General features: G+C 36.8%; 1 protein-coding gene across 2 annotated transcripts in view; it reads left to right on the forward strand.

Annotated features, from left to right (window-relative positions):
• Window positions 1-15,584: 15,584 nt before the first annotated feature.
• Window positions 15,585-21,408, forward strand: part of LOC306881949 (catenin delta-2-like) — a 75,544-nt gene continuing 69,720 nt past the window's right edge. The window contains exons 1-2 of one of the 2 annotated variants that reach the window (XM_079436340.1): window positions 15,585-15,765; window positions 17,833-17,945. In XM_079436340.1, the coding sequence (XP_079292466.1) occupies window positions 15,751-15,765; window positions 17,833-17,945 (128 nt within the window). In that variant the 5' untranslated portion in view covers window positions 15,585-15,750. The remainder of the gene's footprint in view (window positions 15,766-17,832; window positions 17,946-21,408) is intronic. The other variant, XM_079436339.1, reaches the window with a different exon arrangement.

Raw genomic sequence — 21,408 nt, forward strand, 5'->3', positions numbered from 1 at the left:
ATCAATGCAGACTAGCACATCTTCCAACATAACACTGGAAATTACATATTAGTAACATTTTATGATCAGATTTTATTTGTTAATATTAGTTAGCTTCATTAGTAAATATTAATTAACTGTGAAAAATACTTATAAACCATTTATTATTCTTAGTTAATGTTAATTTCAACATTTAGTAATACATTATTAAAATCAAAAGTTTTATGTTAATATAATGTATTTGAGCTAACAAGAGGAAATTATAAATAGTTATATTTTTATTAACTAAGATTAATGAAGATTAATAAATACTGCAACAAATAGATCTGTCGTTGTTAGATAATGTACAGTATTAACTGACGGGAACCAATGGGACCTTATTTTAAAGAGTTACAGGTGCATCTAAAAAAAATTAGAATATCGTGAAGAAGTTATTTTTTTGTAACATTTCAAAAAGTGAAACTTTCAGAAATTCTAGATTCACTACATGTAAAGTAAAACATTTCAAAGGTTTTTTATTTTAATTTTGATGATTAGAGCTTACAGCTCATGAAAGTCAAAAATCTAGTATCAATCAAAAGATCAATCAAAAAAAGGATTTGCAAAACAGAAAGGTTCAAGCTCTTTAAAGTATGTTCATTTATGCACTCAATACTTTGTCAGGGCTCCTTTAGCACAAACTCCAGCATCAGTGAGGTGTGGCATGGAAGCGATCAGCCTGTGGCTCTGCTGAGGCACTATTGAGCCTTCAGCTCGTCTGGATTGTTGGACCGACTGTTCCTCGTCTTTCTCTTGAAAATATACCATAGATTCCATGTGGGGTTCAGGTCAGGCATGTTGGCTGGCCAATCAAGCACAGTAATATCATGGTCAGCAAACCACTTGGAAGTGGTTTTGGCACTGTGGGCAGGTGCTAACGTCCTGCTGGAAAAGGAAATCAGCATCTCCATAAAGCTTGTCAGCAGATGGAAGCATAAAGTGCTCCAAAATCTCCTGGTCGACAGCTGCTTTGACTTTGGACTTGATAAAACACAATGGACCAACACCAGCAGACGTCACGGCACCCCAAATCATCACTGACTTCGGAAACTTCACACTGGACTTCAAACAGCTTGGATTCTGTGCCTCTCCAGTCTTCCTCCAGACTCCAGACTCCAGACCTGGATTTCCAAATGAAATGCAAAATTTACCTTTATCTGAAAAGAAGACTTTGGACCACTGAGCAACAGTCCAGTTCTTTTTCTCCTTAGCCAGGGTAAGATGCTTCTGACATTGTTTCTGTTTCAGAAGTGGCTTTGCTCTTTTCCTGAAGACGTCTGAGCGTGGAGACTCTTGATGCACTGACTCCAGCTTCAGTCCACTCCTTGTGAAGCTCTCACAAGTGTTTGAATCAGATTTGCTTGACAGTATTCTCAAGCTTGCAGTCATCCCTGCTGCTTGTGCACCTTTTCCTACCCAATTTCTTCCTTCCAGTCAACTTTGCATTTAATATGCTTTGATACAGCACTCTGTAAACAGCCACCCCTTTCAGTAATGACCTTCTGTGACTTACCCTCTTTGTGGAGAGCGTCAATGATCGTCTTCTGGACCATTGCCAAGTCAGCAGTCTTCCCCATTATTGTGGTTTCAAAGAACATACCTGGAATTTATACTGTATGAATGGTCAATTGGTCATTTAATAAAACTCAAATGTAAATATTCTAATATTTTGAGATACTGGATTTTTGACTTTCATGAGCTGTAAGCTCTAATCATCATCAAAGAAACAACAACAAAAAAAACCTTTTGAAATGTTTTATTTTACATGTAATGAATCTAGAATAAATCTAATAATATATATGGAATATAGAATATAGAATATACAGTTTCACCTTTTGAAATAAGTTACAAAAAATTTACATTTTTCACAATATTCAAATTTTTGGAGATGCACCTGTATTTTAAATACTGTATTGCATGCTGGGAATCAAACTGTTTTGTTTACAGTAGTTGATTTAAAAAAATTAGGTATTACATGTCTCTCTGAAATTCTTGATTCTTTAACCAGTACTACATTCACGTCTTATATCACACCACGCCTTCTTGCTTCACAGTTATTGTTTGTCATGAAAAAAGGACCTCAGAGGATTTTAGTATTGAGTTAATAATAATGTAATATTGTTGCATTGTCCATCTTGTGGTTAGGCCAGTTGTATTTTACGTTATAGTGAACACTTTTGTTTCTCTAGTGGAAGCTTTAAAATAATATACAGGTACAATTATAATGTCAACAAATTAATTTATTCATTTTGTAGTTGTGTCTTTGTTTATTTTGCAATTATAAGCAAACAGAATTCTTCAGATATGATCTTGAAATCAAATAGCCTCCTCCTGCTTATTTCCCATATGCGTTAAGTTGTCTTGTTGTTGCAGCATCTTTTCCCAGCATTGCCTTGTACACAGATCAAGTGCTTGAGTGCGCGATCTTTCCTCAACTTCATTTAGCCAGTGTACCATGGAAGCATCTTCTTATATGTGCACGGCCAATACACTGGGGAGCTGCCTTTCTTATGCACACACTGTCAGTGCTCCAGAAAAGACTTGATAGGAGGGCAGAAATACATTCCTACCTGACTGCCTGGATTATACAGACCTGGAGTGAGGAGAGACAAGATGTGCTCACTGAGCATTTGCACTTGTGATTAAGGAATCCACTGACACATGAAATATGAAATATGACAGACAGCAGGGCCCTGGTTATCTATTTTTAGATTTGCCAACCAAAATAAATTCAAAAGGAAGGTTACTGTTGTTTTTGCAAATGCCATTGTATTTTTTGTGTGTGAAGAATGGTTTAAAGTTCCCAACCTAAAAAGCAATAGTTTTTCCTTTTAAATTGAATCATTGGAATCATATCTTAAATACACTGGATGAGAATGGTGAGGTTATTTATGCAATATCAGTTTATCTGAATGATGTTTTTAGTGTATTTTCAGAGGTTTATCTTGACGTCAAATAGCTGTTGTGTAAATATGGTGCTATTATGACAAACAGTGTCATACTCTATGCCACTATGCTACTGTATCTTATTATTATTAGATGGAATATTTTATTCTGATTGATCAATTGTGGCAGTCAGTCCACAATTGCTTTGTATAGTGGCCGTTCAACTGGACATTTGTCTGGACTGTTGTCACGGGCAACTGATTTTCCACATACTGTAACTGTTCTAGTTTCATGTCCTTTGCAGCACAATGTTGTCTCTTTCTGCTTATATAATAAAATTATTTAATTTAAATCACTACTCCATATAATATAAATGCATAAATCTATAAGCAGCCATGAGGCGAAGTGTAGTTATACCTCAGATGTGCATTATTTTTCAATAATTCAGCAGACCAGAGTCAATTATTTTGCATATACCATGTTTACCTCACCTTAAGATGTTTTAGAGAGAGAAAGGCAGAAAGAAGGTGTACTTTCCGTTCATAATGCTAATCTAAAATTAAAATAATAATTATTAAAAATAATGGTAATGTTGTTTATCATTGTTACTTGAAGGGGTCATCAGATGCCCATTTTGCACAAGTTGATATGTTTCTTTAGGGTCTTAATTAAAAGTCTATAACTTAGTTAAAATTTCTCAATGGTAGTGTAAAAAACACCTTTTTAAACCTGTCAAAAACAGCTCTGTTTTTAGCAAGCCATTATAGTCTATGTTGCTTTAAATGCTAATGAGCTCTGCTCGCCCCGTCCCTCTCTTCGGTGGAGTGACGAGCAGTACTGTTTACTTCAGCCGCAAAACTGGCTAACAAGCACATTATTAGGAAAGGCGATTTGCAAAGATTCATAAAAAAACCCTTATACTCACTTCTTCTGTAGTTGAGGCTGGATCATGAATGATTTGCGCAAACATAGACACATTTAGACAGATTGGGGATCATCGCATTCACTTCAAAGCAAAATTAACGTTAGTCCTCTCCTTCAGGGGCTCAGATGTCAGTAGTAAATGTCGACTGCTATATTCATTATTACATCCAACAACAAAACTCCTCAATCACTTAATCGGAGACATCTTGTCTTCCTCTGGCCGGAGTCGACACAATGGCAGACAGCTCTCAGCTCACTCAGGGCGGGTCTAAGGTAAGACGGCCTTGTCAATCAACTATCGTGGGAGCAGTCTGTACAGAACTAAATCATTTTGACAGGGCTCTCAGAACAGCCTGATTTGAAAAAGGGGATTTTAAAATAGGGATTTAAAAAAATTTTTTTTATCATTATAGGATGGATGTGTACACACATGTCCAACACACATTTATGTTCAAACAACTTGTAAAGTGAATTTTGCCTCCGATGACCCCTTTAAGATATTTTGATATTTTATTCTATACATAAAATATGAATATATCTTGCGTTTGTGTTAACCACTGAACTTAATTTAGACATTAACTTGTTTTCGGGTTATGTCATACCTGTCCTGCAGCACACTATAACTGAAATAATTTGGTGATGTAATATGAAACTTTAATATGTTGAACATTACTTCTGATCCCCAAAATAACATTTATTTTTCTTATGGAAACTAATTAATTTAATTAGAATTAATATGACTTCTTATCCCCAGATTAATACTTATTTGACTTTATGGAAACCCCAAATTGATGTTGCAGTTGTCATAGACCTGTTATGAGAGGTTAAATTAGCATTGGTAAGAATCAAAATATTTTGTTCCTGTTTTTTTCGCTCTTATTTTTCACATCTCTCAAATAAGTTAATTGAACTATTTTGTATTATTGAGAGGTCGTAAGAGCTCTTGCCATTGTTTGACCAGTAGGGGTCCTCTTTGGCACCGCTCAGTGGCCAATTATAGAGGGTCCCAGCATGTCGGTGAACTTTTTATCTGAAACAAACAAGTGAGTGTTGCAATTAGCTTTACATAAACAAACACACCAAATGGACTGACATGACACATTTACGTTGGCAAGGATATAGATATCCGTTAGATTCGCTTTCTTCATCCTTATGGAGTAACACACAGCTTTTGTCTTGGAGAACTCAGTGGGTGTATTAAATTTCCACTGCTGTTCTTGTACATAGATAACACTAGTAAACACAGCTTTCAGCAATGTCAACTCTATCCAGCAGCAAAGTCATTAATCCCATACTAGGTCAGGGCTCTTACTGAGCCAGCCGTTTCTACCCAGAGCTACATAGGCATGGCAGCAATGTCCTCACGCCATGCTTGAAAAATCCAAGCCTTATACTGATAACCCATGATGTATTTTCCAGGCGTACTGCAGAACTGTAAATATATGTTTTCTGTCATTTCCCTGACACACCACAAATCATCAGTAGTTTCTTTCAAGACAGTTGAAGGTTGCCGACAGATTTGAAAAGTAATCAGTGACGTGTAAACAAATATTTTTTCAGCAAGTTAGAAAATAACTTTTTTTCTGTGCTTTTCCAACCAGAGACTGAAATGGACGCAAAAGGGATAACTGTTTCAATTATAGTTCTAAATGCGAATAGGCTTTACCTTTTATATGCCGTTGTGTACTTCTATTTAATGAAAATAAAGAGGGGGAGAGGTGGCCATTGAAAAAATAAAATGCACTCAAACATTACCACCAGAGACTATAGAGAAGAAAAAGCCCTAATAAGCAGTGGGGCCTGTTTGATCACAGCAAGCCTCACATAATTACTCTTTATCATCGATGTCACGCTCAGCTGTCCTTTGAGAACATGATCCGAGGAGCATTTTAATTGCCTCACATTTGCGCTCCTTCTCAATGTATCTTTGACATTTTGGGCAAGGAGACATGTCTAGAAAAACTATACAATCTTCCCCAAGACTTTTGCTGATAGTTAATTTGCTCTTCAATGTCATATGAGTGAGGGCATAACCAAATTTAGTAGTTTTTTTTACTGGTCACTCTTGTTTATGTATTTCGAAATGACTTAATACGTGCATCATGCATTTCTAGTCCACTAAAAATGTTTACAGGTACAGCAAAGACACGGTTAAATTAATATAGCTACCGATTGCAATATAAAAGACACATTATCTCCAGTCCCATTTCGGTGCTTTGTGCAGGAGTGCATAACGTCATCTCCCAGTGTGCCAGCCTTACAGAAAAAGAGATTAGTTTCCTTTAAGACCTTATTGAACATTTTAATCTTGCAGTGTGCTCCACATTTTCTTGCTGTTTCATTCCCAACGTTGTCAGTCGTGTGTCGAGACAATAAATAAACAAATCTGTCCACAGTCAGAATACAAAGGACTGATTAATGCGTGATTAATGAAGCTGTAAAAATATTTGTTTTCCTTCATCTTCCCATCGCCCCGGCATGTAAATTATGTAACTAATATACTTTGTAATAATTAGAAATTTGTTTTAATGATTTCACATGATAAATATTTATATTCCAAATGCTAGTTTTTAATGCATCACTCTCATTTCTCTGTCTCATTAATTCTAGTAGCTAATCAAGTCTGATTGTGTGGGTGTGTAAAAGTGTGTGAATGTGGGTGTGACTGTAAACACAATATGTGTCTTTTGTTTGTGCATTTCGATACTTTAGTATCCTGTGGGATCACATGACTAATCTGTGATTCCTGCCAATGGCAGCATCAGTCGAACACCTTCATGTCCTCTGGGTGTAGGTAGATCTGTTTTTCTGGAACATCTGGTGTTTCACTGGGTGATCAGATCTTGGGAGTAAGTCTTTTGAATCCTGAGGAAAAAACAAACCGGGGAATGTCCGAGGGGAGTAAACCGTTGTCAAAAGCATATGGCCATTGTCTTAATGGGATATAATGGGGATGAAAATGCAAAAACAGGGCAGATGTCTTGAATGGGATGTTTAATGCAGAAAACAAGATTAACAGGTTGTGAGATTGCATAGTATAAAGCATAAAACTAATTTGATTACTTAAAATTTGATCAGATGTTGGGACTGAGGTTCTCTAGTCCTGATTTCTGGGGTCTGTTTTTGTAGAGATTGTTGCTGAGTTGTAAGCTATATAATCGAGGATAATAAAGGATATACTATGGCGATGCAGTAATTCCATTGGGTGCAATCGCAAGACTCTTACATCATCGTATAACCTACACATTCACCAAACACACACTCAAAATGAAAGAAAAATCTGCATAACCAATGCTTGAGTTTTTTTAATGATTTTATCAGAAGTGTTTTAAATTAGAAATATCAGCCTAGTGATTTGCCACCCAAAACCACCTTGAATCATCAGCGCAAAGCATCTTGAGAAGAATTAGTTGCCGTGTGCCGTATCACCGATATGATCAACTGTAAGACTCACGGTTTCCTTCTTGGTGAGAGACTGTCATAATGGATTGATATCTCTATGGAAACGGGAGCCTGTTAGCGGGCTCAAGCATGATGTCATAGACAAATTAGGCATTCAGACATGTGTGGCTGAGCCCAGATAGAGAGCTTCTGCTTTGTTGAAGCGCTTTCAGTGACATCAATTATGAGCATTTCACAAATTTGATCAATTTATGTCAATTTCTCCTTTTCAGCTATTTGATATCTGCAGCTACGCCAGTGGAAAGGCTTAAAATGTCTACATTCACCTCAGTGGTTTCAGACAAAAGTCAGTGGGGAAGCACAATCAAGTACGTTATTCCAAAAATGTAGCTTTTGTCACTTTAAATGAAAAAGCGTCACTGAGGAAATTGAATGGGGTATAATCGCTTGTTGGCAACAATGGCTCTGGCTCTTCCACTGTTCAATTTGTTTAGTATTTGACAATGAAATTGAGGTTGTGTTACGGGACTCTCCTGTATACTGTCTTGAGCCAATCTGACAGGTAGAGTCAGGGGCCATTGTGCGAGGCGTTTTAGTAAAATTACAGTAAATATTCACTGAGAAGCACAGGTCTGTTTCTAAGGTAACTGCGGCCTTGGAGTGATTGTAGCGATCATGTGACTCCATACAATTAGGCTTTTTTTTTTTTACTTATTTCTAATTAATGCCTTTTCTTTTTCTTCCTTTTTCTACTAATCACACAGCATGTTATACCAGTTAGCTCCTGTATGGTTTATTCAGTATGTTAAGAGTTTTGCCATTTCCTCTTCATGTGTAATATGCTTGTGAGTCAGAAATCAGAGTACTCATTATATTTTACATGTTCATTTGGATTAATGCATTCTATAACTCCTCTAGTTGATGTATTGTGCTTACGAGTCACAGCCGATTCTTAGTGCTCAATCCCGTTCCAGCAAGCCTTTGTATGTTTTGTTATGAGAAGTTCTCTACGTATAATAACAGCACTGAATAAAATGTACATTTTCAATATTCCAAGAAAAAACACCACTTCAAAGAAAGTCAACAGTGTGCTTGATTTTAATGATATATGCCTTGTATGCAAGCTGATTATGATCAAAACTGCATGAATATTACATGATTATTCTGTATAATGACATAAAAGGAGATATTTACTTTTTTTCTTTGAAAATGTTGGCAGGGCAAGTCAGTGGTGAAGTGGTGTTTACTTGGAATATTGAACATTCAGATTCTGTTTAGTGATTATTGTATGCAGATAATTTACCATAGCAAAACATGAAAAGGCTTGCTGGGACTGAAGTGTATTTTATACACACAACATTTAAAAAAGTTTGAGGTCGATATGATTTTTCAGTGTTTTTGAAAGGATCAGAAAATACAGTACAACAGCAATATTGTGAAATAGTATTGCAATTTTAAATAACTGTTTTCTATTTTACTATATTTTAAAATATAGTTTATTCCTTTGATGTCAAAGCTCAATTTTTAACCAGCCATTTACATTTTTATATTTCCAAAAATAAACAAGAATTACTAGGTTTTTATTTGCAATAATAGCTGAATTTGGCTATAATTTAACTCATTGAGAGTTATGAAATCATAAACCAACTTTTAGCAAAGGTAAACAATTCACAGACCATGTTTGACAGTGCAACATTCAGTGCAAATGCAACATTCAACCCATTATAAGTAATGCTTAATTTGCAACACAATGTAAAAAATGTGACAGGCCAAATGTTTGTGTGATTGCAACACAGGTCAGGTCTTCCAGCCATCCATGGAGTGATATTTTCAGTTTTGTTTTTTTGTTGTTTTTTTAAAATCATGATTTATTTATGATATCAAGATACTATTAATCAGAGGCAGATGGATGACTAAGATTATTGTCAAAAAACTAATCTCACACGTACCAGCAGCTGGGAATGGCATTTGTTGATGTTCTGGTCTGTTTTGCATGATCTCACTGCATGATCTCACTATAAATGAAAACCATCTGCATCAGGTCACCAAATCTGATGAATAAATTGACCATTTATCAAAACTTTTCCTATTTCACCTATGACTGGCATTTGTTTTCACAGATCATATTGTTCAGGTTTTTCTGATTGAGCGTTCTCTCAGATGTGTTCACAGTTGTGCCTGATGTGTTGTGTAAAAAGGCTGTGTGTGCTGGTGCTCATAGGTACACATTCACACGTGAGCAGCCATTTTCTGTCTGCTCCTGCTGTGTGCACACTGTTCCCTGGGGAAGCTTTAAATTTGGGTGGTTGATTTTGAAGAGGGGAAGCAATTGCCAAGGAGGAAGCTGAGGGTGAAGAGAGTGACCAGAGAGGACCAGATCATAGTGGAATTTCGTTACTTGAAATCCAAGGTTTTAAAAATCCACAAAATCCCTTGATGTATTTCAAACAAAAAGTTTGGGCCAAACATGATTTGGCTTTAGTTATATCACTGCTTGCTAGATGGTTGCAGGTGGTATTGGGGCGGGACTTGCTCATTCTAGAGCATGTCTGATTGGAGTTTTAAATGTCCTGCAAGAGAAAGGTTGCATATGCATATATGCTACAGTTATAACATTTGGGACAATATTTGTCTCATTAAATCATTAAATTGATTAAAAGTGACAGTAAACATTAGTGCCAGTAAAAATATTTTCTAAAAAATGCAATCAATGAACAATGAAAGATCCTGTCATGGTTTCCACTTTTAAACATTGATAATAAGAAGAAATATTATCACATCACGACAAACAATTGAAAATGTTGATAAAGCACTTTGATTAGTATTATGCCATCTGAAAAGTGCCAAACCATGATTTTTAAAGGATTTGTTTTAAACTGATTGCTCCAGTACACTGAAGCATGACAAAAACCTTGCACAGTTCATCTTGAATAACTCTTGGTTCTATTGTTTGGTTCACAGAAGTAATGCCAGTACCAGACCAACTCTCTGACAAAGAGAACTCCAAAATGTTGAGCCCGGTACTGAACGCCTCAAACGGAGATGGATCCGAGACGGAGACCACCTCTGCCATCTTGGCCTCTGTTAAAGAACAGGTGGGTACTTCATGTCAAACTACTGTAAAGTTCTTCATTCTTACAGACTGTCTCTAATAGAAGGTTATGATCCCCCCCACACTCATACGGAAACATTCATTTTCCAACAGTTTAATTAGAAACTCTCTAAATCTTTATATACTGTAAACAGTAATTACACAGAACCAAACCAGTCCTCAGATGAACTGCATACCATCTGGGTTAAGGAGCCGCAAGGTTTGGTAGGTTTCTTCGTGAGTCATTTCCATCATCTCGTGCTGCCGGTTTCATTTAGCGCCTGGTGTCTAAATTCACAGATACAAATGGTTTTTGATGGTCAACACACTGCAAATGCGCTGTTACGCCTCAGTATCACATGGTTTTGCAGACGAGTGGGAGGAATGGATGTAGGTTTTGGGGGTGCGTGGGGTAAGAAATGTGAAATAGTTGACACTCCATGTTGCAATCAGGTCTCCATGCTATGCTAGTCACTACGCCACATCCTATCTATAATAAGATTGGTCACCTGCTTGTCAGCAGGTGGACAGCTTCCCAGACGTTGGTCCAACCTTATGATAAACCGGCTTGATTTGTCAGGAATAATGACAGGTGATTGTAATTGGTTATGACCTCCTGTCATAAAAAGTCATTTATGAAATGAATTATAGGATTATTGCATATGTCAGAATTGAGTGGGTGATAATGTACAGTATATCTCTTTTTTACATTGCATATATATATGTATATGTCTGTTGTGGCTAGAGGCCATTTTTTAGTCAAGACCATGAGTAGATAAAAATGGATCGTAACAAGCCCTTCGCTTCCTGCTAGCGTTTAGCTCGCACTCCTGCTTTTAAACATGGGACAGAAAAAAAGCGACATGCTCTTAGGGTTGGAAATCTACACGGTGAATGTTAAAGTAGGCCACAGCCATAGGCTGCTGTGGGCCAGTCTAATAGCTCTCCTATCAGAGCGAGAAAAACTGTCTGCCATCTTTTTTTTATGCTTTTCACTGGAGGGTACTGGTGGACAGAGTCCATGTCACGTATAGTGTTTCTCTCTGAGAGGAGATGAAAAAACATGTAAAATGGGGTGATTTTCTTTCCTGTGTTGGTGTTCTTCCTGTTAAAACAGGATGATTGGGTGGGACATATCGAAGACGTTTAGTTACATTACCGTTCAAAAGTTTGGGGTTGGATTTTGAATGTCTCCTATCTCACCGGGGCTGCATTTAAAAAAAATAAAAAATACAGTAAAAGTCATTACTGCGGTCTGCAGCGTCCCATGATCCTTCAGAAGTCATTCTAATGTTAATTTGGTGCTAATTTATAGTGCACATTTTTATTATTAACATTGTTGAACAGTTGTAAGTGCTGCTTAATATTTTTGTGGAAACTGTATACATTGAATTTCATGATTTTTTGATAAACTGAAAGCCATGAACCATGATTTGCTACTTGCTATCAAGGATGCTATTTTAGCCCCTGCTGGTAAATGCTGTAACTACAACATTTGGCTCTAAAAAAGCCTCTTTCTTCATCGATGGACATTCAAAATTAGTTGCGTATAGTGACTAAATGCATTTATTTTACATATATTTAGACAATGAGTTCAATGGAAATGCTAATAACTATCTTTCTCCAAATATTATTGAATTTGCTTGCTTGCTACTGCTAGTCAGGTTGTGTTAGCAGGCAGTATACTCTCACTATAGAGTGCATTTTAGTGGACAAAAATGTGTAGTACAAGATGAGCCATCATTATTTTTGGTCCAAATTCTGAAAAAGAAACTGTATATTTTACACATGCTAAGAGTGAATTTTGCCAACCTTTAACAGCAGGAAAAATAAGACCTTAAAACTAACTTAAGTCATTAACTGAAACTCGTATTGTGATGATTTAATGGGGCCTGTAAGCATAAAACACATGTCACTGTGTTTCAGTATGACCCTGTGTTTTTTTCAGGAATTTTCTTAGTCTTAATCTGTCCTCCTAGCTAGGGTTGCCACCCGTCCCTTAAAATATGGAATCGTCCCGTTTTTAAAGGTAAAATGATGCGTCCCGTATCAAATCAATACGGGACGCGATTTGTCCTGTATTTTACAAATGCCAACACATAGTTGAATCAACAATTAATACTAATAGCAATTATAATGAAGTCAGTTTCATATGAGGTATTAGAGAAGCTCATTTGCGCATGACTACTGTCCTGTAACTATTGATGAACACGCAGTTTGCAGAGAAACATTTCAGTTGCTCATGGTGAACTGTGACACACAAGATGTTCCAAATCTGTAATCATTTCTTTCTTTTGTTGAACATAAAAGAAAATACTTGTGGGTATTGTGGGTAAAAGAATGTGGGTAACCAAAGAGTTTCTGGTCCCCAATGACTCTGATAGTATTTTTTTTTTTGTTTTTAAGTTACTGAGGACCAGCAGCTGTTGAGTTACCCACATACTTTTGTGTTCAGAAGAAAAAAGAACTTAATGCAGGTTTAGAACAAACTGGGTAAATTATGACATAATTTTCATATTTTTAAAGTGACAAACACATCTGTGCTTCAAGGTATAGGCCTATTGTTTTATACAAAATTGGATAGTCTGTTAATATAATATTCCATACATTATCAGAGCTTGGTAGACATCATTATTATATTTCTAGACATTATTAGACAGATTAATTAATTGTTGTTCATCGTGAATGGGTGTCCCTTATTTTGCCTCGCTGAAGGTGGCTACTTTTTTTTTATTACAGTCATATTTAAGTATCTCTGATTCATAAGACTGTAATCAGGCGCAGCAGGCCTGATATCCTTTTCAAAATACACTGAAAATAAATGTTTATCATTTTGCTACTGCTTGTCTACTCACACATATTATGATAAATCACCATAGATTTTTTTTGTTCTCCTCCACTAGATGGCAATCTCCCATTTTGGAGACTTTTAGTAGTCAGAGGTCATGCTTTTTTTTTAAATTCACAGAATAAACTGAACTTCAGATCTAAAACCAGTAGATTTTGATGACAAAGGATGCTCTGCAGCACTGAAAAACCATCTCCCCTCTGCGATGTAAAAATACAATGTACCAAAATATCTGGCAAAATGTCCTGGTCTCTTGTATGTGTGCTTTGTGTGCAGTTTTCAAGGTTGCACGTGCAAGTAGAACACAGTCTCTCCTGTGTACGACTCTCTCCCATTAAAATTCTCCTGTATCACTTGTGCTAAACAGAATCACATGCAATGATTGCATGTTTAACAACCTGGACATACACAGTTAACGTATTCACAGTAAAATGTTGCTTCTTCTATATAACGAACCCACTTTTATTATTTGCCTTTGAGTGACACATTCTTAGATTATGTTGACACAGTGATTGTAGCAGTCTTATTAATGTATTAAAAGTAGAGGTGTTCTTTTCAGAATTTTTTTTGAAGAGCTGTTGTTAAAGCTCAGCTTTTTTGTCCCTTTCATTTGGTGTTAATTAAAGAAATTTATCTTAGTGTTTTTAAAATGACACATTAATTATTCATAAAAAAGCCACTGGCATATAAAGTTTTATTATGAGCATGGCAATGATTCTTTGGGGAAAGTGCCAGTGTTTGTAAGGGGTAGTACAGCTAAGGTCAAATATTTAATTCACACTCTGCATTTTAAGGCTGTTTTATTTTAGAGAAAGCTTGTTAATCAGCTCATTATATCTTTGTCTGATAGGAGTGATTTGCTTTAGCCAGAAGTGAAGTAATTTAGATTTTTCTTAATCATGTAATAGGTGTCACATATTCAATCAAATGAAGCAGTTAATTACTTACAGTTTCCATAAAAGTTGAGGTTGTTTTGACCAAATTATCAACAAGAAGGTTGTTTAAGTTTATTTGAATCCTGAGGTCCTTTGGATGGCCTCATTTCTGCTGTAATTTTCAACCAGGAATACGAGTATTTTTTCCTTTACATTTTACAGAGCAAATGAGTTCATCTGAGTCATTCCTGTCTGTTTAACACTGTTTTGTATAGTTCTCAGTCGGTGTGGTCAGGCTGTGGAGTGGCTGTGGACTCATTTAACTAATTATAGAAATTGGGTTAAATCCTTAAAGGAACTCATGAGGCGAACCCCAAGTGACATTTTGCAATCAAATGGACCAATGAAGAAACTTAAATGTCAGTCTTTGTCCACAGGTCGCAATTAGGCATTTAGGCCAGAAGACCACATTCAGCTCTTGAAGCAGTCAAATCAATTTCTCAGTCCCCTGGCTATTTATTTTCTAAACAAATAGGGTTAACTGCCTTTTCTGGAGTTATTATGTAAGATAATGGGAATACATTCCTGTTTGGCACTGTTGTCACAATTCTGGCCATATAAAACACCGTTTTTATCAAATTATATATACAGAAACTCAAGAGTAAGAAAAAACTCAGGAAACTGCACAATGAATTACAAAAAGAAACGGCAAGTAACACATTGAATTAGATCAAGTAGAAAGAGTAAAATAATATTTTCTTGTAAGTAGGGCTGTCAAATCGAGTAATTGCAATGAAAATATTTTTTTGTTTGCATAATATTTGTGTACAAAATGTTTCTTAAATATGTACGTGTATTTGTGTATTTATATATACATATAAATATATACAATACGTACACTTATACAGTATTATGCAAACACAAACTTTTATTTTGGATGTGATTAATCGATTTGACAGCCCTACTTGTAAGACAATCTCCAATAATCTCCGTTTTATCTTAGAAAAATCATTTTTACAGTGTTGTGTAGGAGCAGAAAAAAACAATGCTTTGGATGTTAAAGAAGCACCATTTTTGGTCCAGGTGACACGTCTGCTGTCCTAGCTGAGCGTCTGTGCGGACTGCTAGATTTAACCAACTTTTGTGACAAGTGGAGGTTACTCCCCGCTCAGGGAGCCTGTCCATTGCAGGCTACTGAGGCAGAACAGCCTGTTAGGATCCCTAGAGGAAGCACAAAGCTTAGCATCGCACAGTGCAACAGTGCTTTTTTTGCTGCCTGGACCGGAAAAACCACCTCTTTCTCTCGGCCGCTCTGCGATCCTTTCAACGAGACCCTATGCCCCCCCAATCCCCCCCTCTCTCTCCTCTTCAGAGTAGAGCACAGATGGCGTCAGAAAGAGGGGAAGAGTTTAGGAGGAGGCGGAAGAGTGACTGGAGGGCGGTGGTATTTGGCTGGCTGGTGGGAGGGACCCTTTGTGATGCAATGTTGCATAAATAATGCCAAAGGGGCTCTAAATTCACTGTTGCCATGACGACCTTTGTGCCTGACTGCACTCCACTTTTTGCTTTCCCGCTGGAAGGCAGTCACTACCACTCTTGTACTTTCTGTAATGACTTTACTCTCCTGATAAGCAGAGATGAACGGAGTCTAGTGAGATAGTGATGCTCAGACACGGCTCTTTCTCAGCACGGACGGCCTCTGGAGTATGGTACATGTGCCGGTAAGAGCACTGTTATTTTATTTGTGAAGGCAACAGGTGTTTCAGGAGTAGTATTGTTGTTGTTGACGGTTAGATTGTTAGAGTCTAATCAGTTGTTTTTCTCTGTTTGCGGCTCCATCTTGAACTTGTTGATGTGAAATAAGAAAGGTCAGAGATGATGCTTGTTTGTATCGTAATTGCTGGAGCTTTTCAGTCGCAGAGCTCAGCAGCTTGCATGTTTGTTGCAAATGCACTGGAATGCGTCTGCCGTAAATTCATTCATTGAGACCCTAGACATGCATAATGATTGTGGAAATGTTTTTGAATGCTGCAGTTAGCGCCTCTTTAGTCGTCATGGTCCATAGAGCTCTCTTCAACACTCTGAATGGGTATTTTTGTGGCCTTCATCTGGGTTTGTGCCCAAAATAGCAGGTGATGCGTTCTGGAGTCCTCTTAGCGTTAACCGCTCTGGGGAGAGAGTCATTGACCTTGTGGCTGAGTGAACTCATTTCAGCCTTGTCACAAAAGAAGTGGGGACGTTGCATTGAGTGTCGTAGCCCCGTTCGCAGGCACATAGTGCAGTGCTTCTGACTGGATTTTCACAGTGATTACTTTAAAGAGGAGTTCTGGGATTTTATCTCTGATTTAGCATCGACAAGTTTGTCATTAAATGTTAAGCGGCGCATATCTAATTAAAAGAGGGGTGGGAGGGATGTGGAGTGCTGGAATGGTCCAGTGACTATCAAAGTTCAGAATAATGCCGTTGGTTGTCTGGAGAAACTGTGAAGAAAAGTTAAAAAGAATGTACTCTTTCATTTTTTAATTATTGTACTTTGCTGATTCATTATGGCCAGTGCCCAAAATTAAGTATATCACCACTGTTTAAAAGTTTGGGGTCAGTAAGATACTAAAACTTTTATTCAGCGAGTAAGGATCAAATTGAAAAAGGTGCCAGTAAAGACATTCATAATGTTACAAAAGATTTCTATTTTAAAAATGAATTAGATTTTTTTTATTCAAAGAATCCTGAAAAATGTATCATATTTTCCTCTAAAATATTACATAGCACAGCTGTTTTCTACATTGATATTAGGAATATTAGGAAATGTTTCTTGAGCACCTAATCGGCATGTTAGCATGATTTCTGAAAGATCATGTGATACTGAAGACTGGAGTAATGATGCTGAAAATTCATCTTTGCCATCACAGGAATACATTTTAAAATATGCTAAAATAGAAAACAAAATATCTGAAAAATTAAATTGTAATAATATTTCACAGTTTTACTGTTTTTGTATTTTTGGTGAAATACTGTATGGAAATGAAGCCATTGTGAGCAAAAGAGACTTAAAAAATCATAGGAACCCCAACTTTTTAAACAGTAGTGTATATAATAATAATTATTATTAATTAATCATCAAAAAAATGATGCAATTTACAGCTTCCTGGCCAAATATAATACAAAATATATTAAATAACTATTATTTACCTGTTTTCTCCTCACATCATCATAAAAAAGCTAGTTTCCATCTCTCTGTAAAACTGTACCTCTCACAAACGATGACACATCAAGATTTTGTTCATAATATATTTGTTTTGGTGGTTTATTACAAGTAGCCTTCAACATATATTTTGTCATATAGATTTCTGGAGAAGAAAAATAAAAGATAAATGCCTTAAAACACACAAGTTGTGACAGATGTTTGCTTTAATAGATGGTTTGTGTGCCAGCTTACATGAGCAAGGGTCTGACAGTCATTCTTACAGTTTGACCATGTTTAAAATTGCAGTTCCTAATAAATTTATTGGCCAGAGACTAGATTTATATGCCAGCATTTTTAAATAAATAAAATGCATGTGCATTTTATAAGTATGTAAAGAAAAGCCCTGAATGGCTGTAGAGCCTCACAGTGTCTCTGCATCCCATGCGCGCACACACACACACACACACACACACACACATACACACACTCTGTAGTAGTTACTGGAGCATGTGTAAGTGCATGTGCGGCACATGTTATAAACAGAATCAATTCCATAATTCCTTTAGGGCTTTACACATATGCTCTGTCTGCTTTATGTTTGCAGGAGCTGCAATTTGAGCGACTGACAAGAGAGTTGGAGGCTGAGAGGCAGATTGTTGCCACCCAGCTGGAGAGATGCAAGCTGGGATCTGAGACCGGAAGCATGAGCAGCATCAGGTGGGTCTGGTGGGGTGACACCTCTCACTCACTCAATCAATCTCACCCCACCATCACCACATACACCAGCTAAAGCTAAAGATAGATATCTGTCATACCTTTATATCTTTTCTCTCCTTGATTTTCGCCATCCAACTTGTCATTAAACCATCAAATGTCATTAAAAGCATGATTTTAGTCTCCTCCGTGAAATCATTTGATGTCCCTTTCCGGCATATTCCATCATGAATATTTTAGTGTAACCACATTCACAGGAGACTCGGATCTAAACTTCCCCTCTCAAACTAAATTCTTTCACTACTGCTAAGTAAACAAAGGGTTAAGTTGTCACAAGATTTGAATTCAGCCTGTAATTAAAATCTCATCATGTTTAAGTAGTAAACGAGAACAGACTTTATGGATTATATATGCAATCAGTTTGACCTCTCAGAGGCTGATAAGTGCTTCTAATCACTGTTTACAGTGAATGTTCAAATTGAATTGAATGGCCCCATTGTATTGTCCTCTTGTTGTTGCTGTGAAGCATATTTTTGTGTTTATTCATCTAGCCTGAAAACTCAATAAATCAAATGTCCATCAGCTGTCCAGTCAATAAGACTCCCACGGTGCTTGCTTTGTCAGTGAGATTCTGTTGTACAGGATGATGTCAGGTTTAAAGTTATGTATTTTTATCATTGGTTTTAATATCACTACCATCAGTGTGAGCGGGGCACTGTAGACCTCAACCAGGGGGACACCTGGACCCCCTCATATTGCTTTCACAAATGTATGTGACCTTGAGAGATTATTATAAAACAGAAAATGTCTATATTTAATGTCTACACATATTCATATTTCCCTAGCTATTTTGTATTTTCTGGTCTATCACAAGTCATTTTTGCAAGTTCCCCCCAAACCTGTTTTCGTTCATGCAGCAGCTCAGTGGCCTCTCTCCCACATTAAATGAGAGCTGCCAACGGACACAGTTAGACACATAGAATATTTAATTAGAGTAAAGTGGAGCGGAGACAACACAGTCAGTGATTATTTGGATGTCAGGCCATCAAGTGCTTTTTCACTTAAGCCCATGAGATGATTTATAAATATACACTACTGTTCAAAAGGTTTGGGTTGGTAAGATTTTGCAAGCTTTACAAAGAAGTCGATCATGCTCAAAGGCTGCATTTGTATTATTAAAAAAAATACAATTTAAAATATAAATATAAAAAATAAATATAAAAATAATTAAATAATATATATTTTTTTATTTTAGACATTTTATTGTCTTTATTGCAATAGGATAGTATGTAGACAGGAAAGTGGGAGAGAGAGAGAGGGGGGGGGGGGATCAGGAAAGGTCCACGAGCTGGGACATGAACTCATAATGCCTCAAGCGCAACAGTGATATATGTTGGCGCACTGCCCACGAGGCTATCAGCACTGACAGTATAGTCTTTTCAATTAAAAATTTCAATTTCAATTTATTTAAAGACTGACTGCAAACTTATAAACAGTACTGTAGTGCTTTTTGGATTGTTATTGGTTAAAAGGATACACTGTAAAAAAAAAAAAAAGTTGAGCGAACTTAAAATTTTAAGGCAACCAGCTTCAGCAGATTTTTTTGTTTTCTCAATTTGTTTTTACAGTGTAGTTCACCCAAAAATTTAAATTCTGTCATTAATTACTCACCCTCATGTTGTTCCAAAACACTAAGACCTTCATTCATTTTCGGAACACAAATTACGATATTTTTGATGAAATCTGAGAGCTTTCTGACCCTGCTAGACAGCAATGCAACAACCTCATTCAAGGCCCAAAAAGGTAGCAAGGACATAAAATAGTCCATGTGAGATCTGTGGTTCAACCTTAATTTTCTGAAGCTTAATTTTTTTTTCATAAAAAAAAATGTGTTTTGAAGATGAACAAATGTCTTACATGTTTGTAACGACATGAGGGTGAATAATTAATTACAGAATTTCATTTTTGGGTGTACTATGCCTTCAAAGTTAGAAATTTTGAATGATGTCACTGACCACAGTGTTGATTGAACCTGTCTTTCATTTTTACTCATGCTCAATCTTTGAATGTTCTTGAATTTATTGCTGGCTGTTGTTGTGTGTAGTCTTAAAGGGGTCATATGACGTTGCTAAAAAGAACATTATTTTGTGTATTTGGTGTAATGCAATGTGTTTATGCGGTTTAAGGTTCAAAAAACACAATTTCACAGACAAGGCTTAAAACTAATCCCGGACTAAAATCTAAGTCTGAGCTGTTTCAACTGAAAGAAACTTGCTCTGACCGATCTTAAACTATATCAGTGCCTTTATTTTGTCTCAGAATGCACACCAGTAATGTTTTTTCTAAGGCACGTTTAAAAAAATTACTTAAATGTCCTAATTGAACTATGGCCTAATCCTGGATTAGTCTAAGACCTGTCTGTAAAACCAGGCCATTATTTTCCATATACTGTACATTATTTTGCTCCTCTATGCCCCGCCTTTCTGAAACGTGCCGATTTTTACAAAGCTCATCGTTCTGAGAAGCGAGGCGTGCTCTCATTGGCCAGTTATCCAGTGCGTTGTGATTGACCGAATATCTCAAGCGTGAGACGGAAATGTTACGCCCCTTCCCGTATTGTGATGACGTGTCCCGGCGCGATGACACAAAAACAATAAAACCCATTATAAACGAGGCATTTGTTGCATCCAGTGGGGACATAATTACTGATTATAATGACTTATACTGTCTTTTTATGCATCGCATTGCATCGCGTCACGTAAACATTACCATGTCTGCATTTGTGATTGGAGAAACGACAAACAACAAGAGCTACTCTACACAGCTCAAAACTCACGTTTGAATAGTCAGTGGCAAATTCTTTAAATAAGAAAACATACTTACAGGCTGTGAATCAGAAGCGCCAGACTGTCCTTGCAAAGTTGGAATTGCCCCATTTTATAGAAACAGCCTTTGTGCAAGCCAGCATTGTAGGCTTCTCTTCCAGGTTTAGGAAAGAGTCCTCCGTAAATGCGCTGCGCACACTCTAATATTTGGGTTGAACTGTTCTGGAACAGTGTTGTAAATACAACTTAACCACTGATTTCTAGTTGTGTCCTCTTTTGGAAGCCAAAACAAAGTAGTTTCGCTTTCACAATGAACCACAGCGTCTCCAGGACAGCAGCAACAATACTACAGCGAGAATAAAAATCACGTCCCCTTTCTTTGCGTATACATTTGGGCAGTGTTATGCAAATCTTCCCACACCGTGATGTAGACATGTGGGGGCATGTTTGAATGAGTCGTTTTAGGAGGGCGTGGTCAAGTCTTAACTTAAATAAAGAATATCTCTTTGGTTTTGAGACTTTAGTCTTTGCAACTTCAGGGATCTTATCTATGTACAATCAGCTTGTAACACTCCAAAGAGAAAGGAAAACTTGAAATCGCATCATATGACCCCTTTAAAGAGTTAGGTTAGGTCAGATCT

The sequence above is a fragment of the Barbus barbus genome (assembly GCF_936440315.1).
Source record: "Barbus barbus genome assembly, chromosome: 15".
In the NCBI taxonomy this organism is placed as follows: domain Eukaryota; kingdom Metazoa; phylum Chordata; class Actinopteri; order Cypriniformes; family Cyprinidae; genus Barbus; species Barbus barbus.